The sequence below is a fragment of the Trachurus japonicus genome, chromosome 1, assembly GCF_045865225.1.
Source record: "Trachurus japonicus isolate A0001 chromosome 1, Traja_1.0".
Classification (NCBI taxonomy): Eukaryota; Metazoa; Chordata; class Actinopteri; order Carangiformes; family Carangidae; genus Trachurus; species Trachurus japonicus.
In genome coordinates this window covers 13,459,602-13,473,503 of record NC_140907.1, presented here as the reverse complement: position 1 = coordinate 13,473,503, position 13,902 = coordinate 13,459,602, and the positions used below count along the sequence as shown (strand labels likewise).

At 39.7% G+C, this 13,902-nt stretch overlaps 2 protein-coding genes across 3 annotated transcripts in view; both read right to left on the bottom strand.

Annotated features, from left to right (window-relative positions):
* The window catches only part of LOC146991496 (uncharacterized), a 29,357-nt gene extending 25,197 nt beyond the window's left edge, over nt 1-4,160 (bottom strand). The window contains exons 1-3 of the mRNA XM_085773661.1: nt 3,877-4,160; nt 2,776-2,886; nt 668-739 (exon numbers count right to left, since the gene is read on the bottom strand). Of these exons, the coding sequence (XP_085629787.1) occupies nt 668-739; nt 2,776-2,886; nt 3,877-4,070 (377 nt within the window). The 5' untranslated portion in view covers nt 4,071-4,160. The remainder of the gene's footprint in view (nt 1-667; nt 740-2,775; nt 2,887-3,876) is intronic.
* A 3,006-nt stretch (nt 4,161-7,166) lies between these two features.
* Nucleotides 7,167-13,902, bottom strand: part of LOC146991495 (E3 ubiquitin-protein ligase SMURF2-like) — a 60,942-nt gene continuing 54,206 nt past the window's right edge. For both annotated transcript variants that reach the window (XM_085773618.1, XM_085773628.1), the window contains exons 15-20: nt 13,425-13,603; nt 12,382-12,519; nt 12,075-12,195; nt 11,707-11,908; nt 10,777-10,852; nt 7,167-10,644 (exon numbers count right to left, since the gene is read on the bottom strand). In XM_085773618.1, coding sequence (XP_085629744.1) covers nt 10,545-10,644; nt 10,777-10,852; nt 11,707-11,908; nt 12,075-12,195; nt 12,382-12,519; nt 13,425-13,603 — 816 coding nt within the window. In that variant the 3' untranslated portion in view covers nt 7,167-10,544. The remainder of the gene's footprint in view (nt 10,645-10,776; nt 10,853-11,706; nt 11,909-12,074; nt 12,196-12,381; nt 12,520-13,424; nt 13,604-13,902) is intronic.

Genomic DNA, 13,902 nt, shown 5'->3' with positions numbered 1-13,902 from the left:
CTTAGTTAGTAACTAAGTTAGTAACAAACACAAGTTAGTTACTCCTTCAATGATACTTTGTCAATTCCCACCAATGTGCATGTTACAGCGCTTACATCAACTGTTTTCAGCTACTCCGAGTATCATTGTTTAGTAATGCAACACTGTCAAACTAAATCTCTGTTGACTCAGTCTTTCCTTGCTTCGAAGGCTCAGCCCAGCTCGGCTCTACCAAAGAGCTGAGACAACCAAACCAGTGACAGGTGATTCACGTGACGTCCGAAGCACTCAACTGCTCCGGACATCACTGGTGTGCTTCAAACGTCACTAATCCCGTGACCAAACCACGCATCGGCACAGTGGTTCGATACAACTGCTTCATGAGCTACCGTGCAAGTGTCGGAGCCTCGGTTGTTAGAAGACCTATTCATCACCCATTAGCATTAAAAAACTTAAATTAAATGCATGTTTAGTTTTTCACAAATCCTGCCCCAAGTTCCTTTAAGGTATCACATCATTTACCACTTCAGCTACTACAACTGGAAATGGTACACAGTGACAGTGCCAACAGAAACTGAACAATTATAAGATGTGTGTGTCACACTGTTCCAGGGAAAAGGGTAGCATATGTGAAAAAATACAGAACAACAAGTAGAGCATTCAAAGGTAACTGTGTGTTAGCACTTACACACTCTGACTGAGGATGTTGACTCCATCCTCATCAACAATCTGGGTGTCCTTCACACTCATGAAGTGCATGCTGCATGTTATAAGTGAAAAAATGATAAAAACATGAGTAACTCAAACATGATCCCACACTGTAAAAAACCCAATGAATGACATTTTGGGCTAACCAAAAATATATTGCTGAATCAATTTCTTGGCGTGGTATCAATTGACTGAACCTGTTAATCTATGTTGGAATGATCATTCTTTGGAAATTGTTGAAAGAACTAACATATTCAAATACAGTGAACACCCACAGTTAGCTGTTGGCTCAATTAAAAGACATAAATCCAGTCAAAGAGATGCTGGCTGTCATGTGACATTTCATACGAGTGACTCGTTCAATCAATGACAAATGATTCATTAAGTGAATGAAGTTAAAACTTGTCCACAAGGCCAGTGCAAATGTGCCATTCGAGGAGCAGCATCTTCAGAGACCAGACAAGGTGAGTTTATTCACATCAAGTTGCTAAATAATAAACTCTACTTTGTTGGTAGTTGTATCTTAACTCATGATGGTCGACGTGTTCCTAGCGAACAAGTTAAATAACCGTCTTAATATTTCTTTGGCTTTGATATTCTAGCTAGTTAGCTAACATTAGCTAGCTGACAGACTGACTAGCTAATGTTAATGTTGGCTGGAGGATACCGGCCATCAGCTAAACTAACGCTTAGTTTTAATATTTTTTCATGCGAGAAAGAAATCATTTAGAGTCCCAATCTGCGGACAGTTAATCCAAATGACGCCTGTTTGGAAATTTGCTCCCACGTTTTTGGAGAAGTGAAGCTCCACCTGAGCAGCCACAGAGAGTAGAGGGTCGTCAAGGAGTCAGCAGCTGGTTAATTCATGATCTCATTGAATGGTTTGTTAAATGAAAAGTGAGGCTCCAGGTCAGAAGAGCAGCGCTGCCCCGGGGCTCTGGATGTACAGAAATCATCACATTCATATCAATAAATTCATGTTTCACAATTAGCCTAACTGATTGGTCTACATTAAATTTAATCTAATCAACATACAACAGAGGGAAATTCTTTGTGACGCGTTTGTGTTTTCACTGTTTTCGCCTGCTGTAACTTAAGCAATATTTTTTTTCATATGATATATGCAGGACCCACTGTGTATATTGTTTTATGATTTATTAATGTGAAACAATTTTAATGTTAGTAAATATTATCTCCCACGTGTGGCCTATCGGTGCAAGTAATAATGCAGTGTTGAACATTGTGTGATGCAATTTCCTAATTGTTCTTTCTATACAGAACACAACATTACCATGCATCGAAGATCGGTTGCAATCCAAGGCCTGCAGTACTTTCTCAAAGAACCTACACTATCATGAAGACATGTCAGGTAAATCAACATTTCAGGCATCAGGGGGAAACACTTCTGCTATAAATATCTTGAAAGATTTTAACGAGTCTTGTATGTACTTTAATTTAGACAGCTGATGTGGAGACTGCAACTGACGGAGTTAAGGTCGACATCCTGGAGTTGGTGCCAGTTCCTGCAAAGTTGCACTATTTGCATTTTTAATAAAGTTGTGTTAAAAAAACATTGCTGCTTTCATTCTGTTGATTCAGTATGTCTAGTTTTACATCCAATTAAGAATTTTATGTTGATTGCTTTAATGAACAATTGTATAGAAACTAATTCCCTAGCTATTTTTCATTGGGATGTCCAATGAAGAATTTCTAATTGAAAGTATGATAAGATAATGGATAAACTTTAATTGAGTGAATTCTTTAATGGTTGGGATAATGGATAAACTTTAATTGAGTGAATTCTTCTGATGGTTGGGCAAGCAAACAAATCAAATTGAGCCAACCAAGATTTTTTAATTGAGAGAATTACTTGAACAGAGAAATTGAGTAAATTAACAATAGCTAGGGAATTAGTTACTGAAAGATTTTACATTGGAACAGCTCTTTTTTTTTTTACAGTGCAACAAGTGCAAATACATCTGTAGGTCTAATAATGACCACAAGTAAAGTGCTGTGATTAGCTAGATATTAGCAAACATACTTGGTCTACAGAACAACCTGCAGAAATGCCACATACACAAAGATTACCTCTGAGATTTGGCGCCGTTGCTGGAAAGTGGTGGTGGAGGAGGTGGCTTGACGTTTCTGATGACCATCGTCTGGATTGATAAGCATGAACCGCTCAAGTGTTTTTCGTAACTGTAATAAAAAGGATGGAAGCTGTCAAATTTTGGCGCCTTTTCATATTAAAATAAAGCTCTCTGGAGCTGTATTCAATTTCCCCCTATTTCTAACAATACTTTTGCACTCCCTCATTGTTCCTAACCATCTTAGGCTTAGTCGAAGATCATTATACCCTCCCCCAACCCCCTCACCAGGGATGACCAGACATTACTACATTTTCCACTTCTTTTCAACCGCATCTGTAACTTTTTTTTGTTATACTGTATTTACAGTTTTTAACTTTACAACACATACCACAGTAGTTACACATAAAAGAAAACAGAGCAAAGGAAGAGGGGAAAAGAAAGGGGGCTGCCAGACAGTTGTAATTTTACATAAGTAGACTTACAGGAAAAAAAAAACATAGTTGAAGTTTTTAAAGTAAAGCAAGTACCATGTGAAAGGTTGAGTCAGGCATCACACCTGACACTGGGCCAATTTGGCCAACCTCAAGGTAAAACGCTAAAGGCGGACCAAGTGTGTCCCATTTCGGCAACCGTATTCCAACATGGCGACGCACTTGGCATCCTTATTCTTACAGTGGTTTCTCATATTATAGCCTAACGTTACTAAATGAAACATGAAACTTTCACAGGTTTTATTGGTGCATTTTAGGCAAAATTTCGGCTTATTAGCTGGCATTTACTGTGACAAAAAGCCGGCTTTTACAGCGACTTTGACAGTTAACGTTACTGAAACCACGTAAACATACCTACTTCTGTATCAACGACGCTTGGATACACACATAACAACACAGACACTACACATACACTGACCTCACTCCTCCGGTGGACCTGTATGTTTACGTGGACTTTGACAGCTACTGAAACCACGTAAACATATACAGTTCTGTACGTTAGCCTATTTTAGCAGGAACTACGGTTATGCTGCTTTTGGTAATGAGGAACTCCAAACCGAGTGAAAAACGTTAGCTTTGGGCTAATTTAGGCAGTACAGTCGACTTACATGTCGAGGAGAACGGTGGCCAATTCCGCGTCCCTTTTAAAATCTTTCTCCTTCATGAGTTTCTTCCACCTGGTGAAGGCTTTCCCGATGTTAACCCGATTTTTTTGAATGCTCCGGTCACGCTGCCTTTTAACTTCCCTTTTTTCTAGCGATGGTACAACTGGCTCTAGTGCTGCATATGCATGGTCCTGCATTATGCTGCAGTTGTGCAGGTTTGCCGGGGAAGTAAGTTAAGCCTCCCTCGCTGAACTCCTCCGGCGTCTCAAGCAACAACTCAATTAATGACAGTTTCCATGGAGCGGGTGAGTCCACCACTGACCTCAGCTTGGGTATAAAAAAAGGGAAGGAGCAGAATGGGGCGGTGTTTAGCTCAGTTAGTAGCGCACCCGCCCCATGTGTTGAGGCTAGAGTTTTCACTGCATGAAAAGCCAAAAAATATACAAAAAAAATCCTGCAATCCTGTGGAAGAAATTGGACTCAGTGGTGAATGGCATTAGGCTTGGTGTGGACTGGTGCATTGCCATACACTTGACACAGCTTGATAAGGAAATTGTAATTGTAAATGTCTATACCCCATATGCCAGAATAATGAAGAAGGCTAGGCTATATCAATAAGTTGGCGTTTATACATTTTTTCTTAATAAATGAGCAATTTACTAGTGTCTTTATTGTCGGGGATATGAATGCAGATATTTCAGACAGTAGATCTGTATTTGCTAACCACCTGAATCATCTCTGTAGAGATAATAATCTAATACTGTCCAGCAGGGAGTTGTTGCCATCTGAAAGCTACACATATAAGTGAGGCATGGCACACCACATCCTGGTTAGATCATTGTCTCTCAACAGCTGATGCTCACACTTCTTTGGAAATTTTATATAATGCATCTACCTCAGATCACATTCCTGTAAAGATGGTTATTAGATGGGATAACATACCTGACACTGTAAAATGTGCAAACAGTTTTATTCCAGATCACGTGGACTAGTCTGGCCCTCTCTTTTAGAGGAAGACATTGCTTCCTATTTTACTCACACCGATCAACTGTTGAGCAACATCTGCCAATAGAGGCACTGATTTGTAAAAATACTATCTGTTCTAACATTAAACATAAAATGGATATTTCTGCAGTGTACATTGATATTGTAACAGCTCTAGGCTACTTAAAGTCAGCGAGTCTCTTCTTGAAACAAAAAAGAAGGGGAAAGCTAGACCTGGCTGCAACACGTATGTTGCTGAATTCTATACGGAAGCCTGTGAAGCTACTAAATCTTAAACCAAAATCTGGTAAACCAAGACAGGGACCTATTTTTGAATACAAGAAGCATACAAACGCAAAATATAATATTCTATTACATCAGTAAAAGCGAGCAAACTTTGAGGGCTGACTCCATGGCCAAGAAACTTTTAGATAAAAACAGCAAAGCTTTCTGGAAAGAGGTAAAGTGTGTTAATAATTGCAAACCATCATTACCATGTAGGATGGAGTCTCTGGTGCAAATGCAATTGCTGCACTCTGGCAACAGCATTGTAATAAACTATTTAACTGTGTCCCACTGTCCCAACTGAATGCTATCAAGTAGATGCTGTTGAAAGTGTGAGTACAATCAAGACCCATGAGGTTTATCAAGTGATCAGAAACCTCTCAGTCAATAAATCTACAGGCATGGATTATCTCTGCTGCTGAGCATCTCAAATTTGCCAGCTCAAGGTTATCTCCTCTGCTTGCCCTCTGCTTTACTGCCTTCATGGTCCATGGCTGTCTTCTATGGTGACAGTGCTGCTGGTTCCTGTTGTCAAGGATAAATCAGGAGAAGTATGCAGCTCACCTTTTATTGTGAATAGAGTGTGCCAGGGCTGACATCATAACCTAGAAGTTTATCATTGCCCTGGTCCGGAAGGAAAAGTGAATAGGATTGTTGCATTTTGTTTTGGATTATGTCAGAAAACAAGCTACATCTGACGCAAGTTTATGAAGTAAAAAGCTAACGTTAGGCTAACGTTACTGCTACACGGTCTGAGAATACGTTACAGTTACTGCCATGGACTAACGTTATAGCTATTTTATGTCAATGTAAGGTTACAGCATTCACACAGAAAGAAAGACCAGAAAGAAAACTTACCAGTCTAACAGAAACTCCGCTACTTCTGCGTCGGTTTTAAAACCTCTAAGCTTCTTTAGTTCTCTCCAGCTGTCAAATGCTACTCTGCCCAGGGAAACTCGTGTAGCATTTGCAATTTTTACATAGTTCTGACGGTCTTTCATACTTTCAATAAAAGTTTTAGGTTTTTTGGGTGGTGGTTGACTAGGAGGTGCAGGTGGAGGTCGGAAAACCGGCTGGTCCTTCGGCTGTGCCATGATTAATGCCTAGCTGCTGGCAGATGGCTGGCTGTGATGTGCTGAGTGTAGAATCAAAAGTGCTTGCATACTAGAGCGCATGCGCAGAGCAGCGTGCACGTTGACTGACAGACGGGCCATCCAACCAAAGTTGTCTGAGACTAATTTGATTGGTTGGCCAAATTTTAGCCCCTACTCCTTATACACAGAAGACCAAATTTGTCATTGATATGTCAAATCACTTATGTCATCAATTACTGTCTAATACTTAACCGATATACTTGTATTTTTATATTTTTGTCACAAAATGAGCCGCCCGGGATGGTACCTTTACTACATTACTTTTATAATGTAGTAACTCAGCTACTTTTTTGGCAATAGTAATTAATTACTTTTTAAAAGTAACATGCCCAACAGTACATATCCTACAAAATACATTCTTAGTGTTATAGTCGACCGGTCTTGAGACCATATTTTCAAGGTCTTGGTCTTGGCTCTCTGAATTACGTTTTACTCAGTTTTGTCTCAGTCAAGCTGGACTCTGGATTTTTTTTCTCAAGACCAGCCAAAACCACACTATTCTTTTTGTTAACCGCAAATGTCTCTGCTGGTACTGAATCCAGTAACGGTCTTGAAAGTGGTCTCGGTTTTGCCCCCCTCAAAGTCTTGGTCTTCTTATACGCTCAGGTCTTGGTCTTGACTCGGTCTCGGGTTTGGTGGTCTTGACTACATCACTACTGTTGTGGTCTAAACAGAGACTTGTATTTTTGTTGAGAGACATGGATTAAAAATGAGATTTACAATGAGTCAGTTTAGGCATCTGTGTCGTTACGCTACAAGATTACAGTGACTATTGATTAAATTTAATTACAGCCCCAAAATGTCCATGGTCCCTCCCTTATGAAAATCACTCCATTGTTGCAGCCAAAAAAAGACAGTAACACATGTGGATCTATAAAACAAAATGCTGTGGGGCCCAAACAGCATAGTTTTATTGCTCAGCTTTCTGCAAGAGTACAAGAAGTTTATTACATTGCTTCTTTATTGTCCATATGTACAGGTGTCAGTTACAAGCTCACAGAGCAGCTGATGTGAAAAAACTATGAACATGTATACTGTAATAATAAATACAAAACAGGTAGAGGATCAAAAGAAATAAAACATGGTGCAGTTAAAAAAAAAGGGTTGTTTTTTTTCCTCTTTTGTACTGAATTCAATCGAAAAGTCATTTACACAGACACACACAGACACACATTTCCACATTAAACTGTAAATTTGTGCTTAAAAGTGTGGGGAGAGCTTGTTGTTGTGTGTCATCTATTAAACCACCATTACAATATGTCATTTTGATCAGAGTTGTCTCTAAATTTATTCAAGTAAATTAATCAGATCAACCAGAGTAAACAAAAATGTGTTTCCAGAGCTTTATAAAGTTAACAATGACCAGCAATTTTATACTTAAACATGTGATCGATTTAGCCGCTTAACTGGGGAGAAATGTTGTTTCCCCTTGTCTGGAAGATGCTCAACCCCCCACAACTTCTGCACTGAAGACTGAACCAGCCAGAGAACTTGGTGCCCAAAAAAAAAAAAAAAAAAGAGCAGAAGACAACTGTGTGCACTGGACAAACATACTGTACATGTGTGTGCATATCAAGAGCATGTGTGTATATATGTTGTCGACATAAAAATTAATCAGTCCATTAACTATTTGGTACAAAGAAGGAAGTGTCTGATTATAACTTGGAGCCCAAGTATGCATAATGTGTGCAAAAAAGTAATGCATTTCTTTTCTGCCTCTGAGTTGAGTTATTAAAGGTGAATTTGAATAAAATCTCTGCAACTGTACAAAGACAACAATTTCAATGTACTCTGTTTACTTTTTGTTTTCTCTCATGACCACAGTAATCAGCTAAGAAACTTCATGGTTGCAAATGCAGGCAGATACATACAGAATACAAAAAAAAAAAAAGAACATTTAAGTGATTTTTCCAAGTCAACAAGTTTTCTAAGAGTAATAATTAAGCAAATAAATAGGCTTGATCTCTCGAGCATCCATTCATGCAGTGGGGTTTTGTTTTTGGATAGAGGCTCTGTTGATGGAGCCGCCTCGCAGGATTTTAACTGACTTTGTGTTTTGGTTGAACATTTTCACCATGTAGCACCCAGGAGTTCAGCCACAGTAAACTGCCAACATTTGCAGTCCTGAGGACGTGAGACCACGAACAGCATTCGGGCTACTTCCTCACTTTTGAAAAATTCATGTTACAGACTGCTCTTGTGCATATGAAATAAAACGGTTTGTGTGTGCTGTTTGGTATTCAGTGGTGACACAGATGTCCAGAGCAGCAAATATAGCCTTTCTTGTCCTTCCATGAAGGTATGAGTGTGCCAAAAATACAAAAACAAATGTGTCCCATCTAAATCAAAATCTCACTTTAAACTGCCAACTTTTACACTCTATCACGGGTTTAAAGACAAGGCCTGTGAAATATTAGTTTCCATTAAAACCAGTTTTACCCCTCCTCACATACTAGCCTAATGAATGTAAAATAAGAAAAGGAAAAAAACAAAAACAACTTCACCTGAGAATGCAAAGAGGTCTGTGACAGACACCAACATGCTTGCATTTAAATTGAACAGAAAGAACAAGCAACAATATACAAAATAGCTATGTATTTGTACATATATACTCAAAAATTACAAGTGTTTAGATATTTTTTTTCTCTGTATATTTCTATTGTAGTTATATAGCAAATGAAACATGATATATTTTAATCTATCGTGAAGAAAGCACTCCTGCCATCACTGCTCAGTTTGTAAAGTGCGATAAAGTGACAAGAGAGAAAGAAATACTTCTGCCTTACTAAACCGATGTGACTGAAAATAGACATCTGCCTTGAAAGGCTTTTTAATGAAGCCTGGTCCCGAGGACAGTTGTGCCCTTTTCACATATGAGCTGAAAGGAAGCGTGCAGAGTTACGCTTTCGCTTTGTTGGATAGAATGAAAACAAAAAACAAAAAAAAACATGCATACTTGTATTTTCTGGGAGACAAATAAGACAAAAGGAAGACGAACCAGGCTCAAACAGTGAGGTTCAATCAGCTTTGCAGCGACATCGACAGGATACTCTGTGGTGGCAGAGTTGAAGGAACTCATTTACAAAACGTCTACCTTCCCTGCAATACAAACACACACTTGTGTACACATGCAGGAACACACAGACACACACGTTTACAAGAGCTGCGGCCACAGTGTGCAGTGATTCAGGGAAAAAAATAGGATTCATGCCTCCTTCTTCTTCACTAGAGTCTGTCCCTCATCTTTGAACAACCGCCACAAACTTGACTGAGAAACGCCACAAAACATCAGCTCGTCTGTACATTTGTACATCGACATCAGTGTGTGATGAGTTTCATTTCAAAATGACACATCCACTATGAAAATCATATGGTCTTACAGGTACAAAATGACTGCTGGTATAAAAGTTGAACTAATTATGAAGCATTGGTGTAAAAAGCAAAGATTTTCTATTCTGGATTTGAATTAGCTATGTTTTTTCTTTTTTCTTTTTTTTTTAACAAAAGATGATATGTAGCATTTTGGAATGAAACCCTTCAAATGCATCAAAGCATCACACTGAGGTAGAATAAATGTGTTGCTCTCCTCCAAGATGAAGCACATCTGCACAACTCTGCAGTCATGAGGACTGGTAGGTGTATTGGTTGAGGTCAAGATGGCTACTTAGGGCAAGATATGGCTACCTGCAAGAATTCAGTAGCATGACAATGATAAACAAAAAAGAAAAACAATCTTATCAAATTGCAAAACAAAATAGTAACTCACTTTCCTCAAAGGCCTCTGAATAAAAAAACAAAAAAAAACACTTTTGTAAGATATTGAACTGTAGATTGATAAACCATTTCCTGATTTGATTAGATTCAAAGTGAGATGGCCTCTACAGGTCTTTTCACTTTTTCTTTTTTCTGACTGCAGTGGATGTCGACGAGAAAACAAAATGTGTCATGAAACTGCCCACTCCAAACAATAAAAGAAAAAAAATAATACTCATAACAGTTCCTAATTTCCTCTCAGTATTTCACATGAACTAAAAAACAAAAAAACAAAACAGGATGGGTTGACTCTCTAGCAGCTGTTCAAACATATCTATAAGAAGACAGCGGTGAGGGGAGGAGGAAGACTGCAGGCTGGTCAAAGACGTACGAGTCAGGCTCTGAGTGCGCCCTTTGGCATCTCACACACTTAAATTGATCATCTGTCAGAGTCCTGCACACAGTTACGCACAAACACACTCCACGACGTTCCTCTCATTCCACAGCGAAGCCACAGGTCTCCTCGATCGCCGTCAGCAGCTTATCGTACAGCTTGTCGTAGCTCTCGTAGGGCGGAATGTCGATCCGATTGAAGCTGGATGGAAACAGAGAGAGAACGGGTTGAGGCTATGAAGGACTGAAAGACACTCTTTAGTCATACTCGTGATAATAAAACCGTGTGTGTGTGTGTGTGTGTGTGTGTGTGTGTGAGTGTGTGTGGACTCACCAGGTGTGGGCTTTGGGCAGGTTGTTGGTGTTGGCATCAATCTGATGAATGGTGAAGAGTCTGGGTCCAGCAGCACCTGCAGGAAAAACACACGAGGCTCGATCAGGCGCAGTTTGACATCAAACTCCACAGTGAAGACCCTCACCAACATCTCAGCTGATAACCTGCAGGGCCAGACACGGTTTCATCACACCGTTTTTTCCACTGGTCTTTTACAAGAGCTAAAACATGTTCCTGTAATTTCTTGTATTTTAAGGGAAATTATATCTGAGAATGAACCAACATACACTGATCAGACATAACGTTAAAGCAGTTAACAGCTTTTGTTGTTGTGGCTGCATTGCTTATTTATCCTATACCCCAACCTGTTGTCTGTTTCACTTTTTTGACACTTAAATTGAAGTTCCAATCATTTTCTACAGAGTCATGTCAAAAAAACAAAGATCAGTCCTAACATTATAACTAGTCAACTGTTTTAATGACGTGGCCCATCTATGCACTTCATATTATATGTTATTGTTGTCTGAGCCTCCCAGGAACTGCAGTTTTTCAATGGAAACACTATGATCACTTCAAACTTTCTTTCTTTAAACTTGATTCTAGTTACCCATTTATCAATAATATGGACCGTAAACACAGTATCAAGTTTAAGAGTTTAAGAAAATGCCCTGTTTTCTAATGCCAACTGGAGAATTGGTTTATTCGGGCGTTTTAACTTTTTTCTCCGGAGAGGAAAAAAACACAAATGAGATCATGAATCAATGAAGGAAAAAACAACTTGATTCGACGATTAGTCGGCTATGGGCAAAATCTGACGAATTAGATTCGACTATGAAAATCCTTAGTCGAGGACACCCCTAATTAAAACAGAAGCTAAACCAGTGCTCGACTGGAAGACATGCGCACACACAGACGGAGGCAGACACGCACCCTGCAAAGCCTTGAAGCCCTGCAGTGGGACTCTGGATGAGCCAGTGACAAACTGCAGTAGTCGGGCCCTCCTCTCCTCATCAAACGACTCCACGGCTTTCCAAAACCACTTGACGATGTTGCTGTCAGGGGTGCAGTGCTTCAGGCGGGTGTTGGACTTCCAGTCTGAGATGTCGATCTTACCCAGGCCACACACGATCAGCTGAAAGTAAAAAACTTTAATATTATTTCAGGTTCATTCACAGGTACTGAATCAGTGTAGTGTAAATTGTTGTGTTTTCTCTCTTGAAATATAGAGTAAAAAGTCAACGAGTTGTCTGGTTTTGTGTGTGCGTATAACGAGAGCTGCTGAAGGTTTTCTACTGTACCTCCAGTTCCTTCTCATCAAAGGCTTTGAGAAGGTGTTCAGGGATGACCTCATTGAAGCCTTTCTGCAGGGCCAGAAACTGAGCCTCGATGCCGTGCAGGAAACGCCAGTTCACATACAACCTGCAGAGGTTAAGAAGGGAGAGGAGGATGGGAAAAAGGCAGTGTGACGGTGAAAATCAATGGGAATCCGGTGAAAATGTGAGAAAATGTTACTTGTTTGGGCTGAAATTGAACCTGGTTGCTAAGTGCGTGTATTTTTCACATCCTCATGTTTGTATGTATACACGTGTTCGTCCTTCTCCATACCTAACATACTCCTTTTTGGTGTCCTCTGTGACAGGGACACTCTTGCCGTTGGGTTTCAGTTCATGCTGGATGATTTCTCCGTAGGCATTGTGCTCAACACAGAAAGTGTGGTCCAGGACGCCGGTGATGTCGTTGTCCCTGAGGAGAGAGAGAGAGAGAGAGAGAGAGAGAGAGAGAGAGAGAGAGAGAGAGAGAGAGAGAGAGAGAGAGAGAGAGAGAGAGAGAGAGAGAGAGAGAGAGAGAGAGAGTCACAACTGGGGTCAACTCAACTTCTAAAAAAACAGCTGTAACCTGCAGGCACCATCACCAGACTAACATACTGTTTGTTATTTAGACCTCGTCTTAGCAACTGGTTGGTTGCTGAGGTTTTTTTTTTTTAATGGTTTCTTTAATTTACGGCAACTTATTCTATCTGCAAAGTACATTTTCTTCTTCATTAACCATCATTGATTGTTGCTGAGTCATTGTCAGCAATGACTCGGCAAGAATTTCTTCTCAACAGCTCTGACGCAGCAGACTTAACCAAAGTAAGAAGCGTTAAGTCACACCAGGATAAGAGCAACTCGGCCTCCACAGGTGACCAGCACTTGTTGAAGTGTAAGAGCTGGACTCCAGATGTTAACCTGAATTGGCAGCAGAGGGCGCCACAATCTTTAGGATTTGGTTTTCGCTAAACAGTTGACAAAGACAAGCGGTCAAGTGTCTGCATGCATTTCAAATATGTCTGCTCTATCCTGGTTTTAGTGGTCTTTGTGTTTTCAATATATTGACACAGTATTTTTCACCGCAATTAAATAAAACCCTTTGTAAACTTTCAATGACAATTTTACTGGTTCATGCAGAAAATCAGTATAAAGTTACAGTTAGTGTGTAAGAAGTGTTGCGTAACCCATATTCCCATGTGTTTTGAACAGAAAAATTGCTTTTGCATTTAAGATTTAATAGCAGTAATGTGTGTTTTCTATTGCAGGTTGCGTTGCCAGTGTAGTGCATTTAAAAAATAATGGGTCATTTGAGGGGAAAAAAAAAAAAAAAGTTCTCACAGAATCCAGACGAGGCTGTTGTGGAGGTCGGGGTCAACAGACTCCATGTCATCCAGTGTGATGGGTTTTCCCAGCAGCTGTTTGTAGAAGGGCAGAGTGAAGCCTCCGTCGATGTAGTGGCCGTGGAACACCGCCATCCCCATGATACGACCCACAAAGTGGAAGTACGACAGGTGCTCCTGCAGAAAAATATAGATATTAAAAACAAACCAGTTTTAATACTAATACTATTACCTAAGAGTTGCTCATTCAAATCATACCATTGATACATGGCATGGTAATGGAAACATTTTGTTATTATTATCATGATTTATTTATAATTATTATGATTATTACTACATGTCCACATACAGAGCAGAACCCAATTACATAAATCAAGTTAACAAGTACTATCTTTTGCTTGAAGATGCCAGATCAAAACCATTGTAACAAAAAAAAAAACATTTCACATGTCTACGTCTGATGACTGGCTGCATAG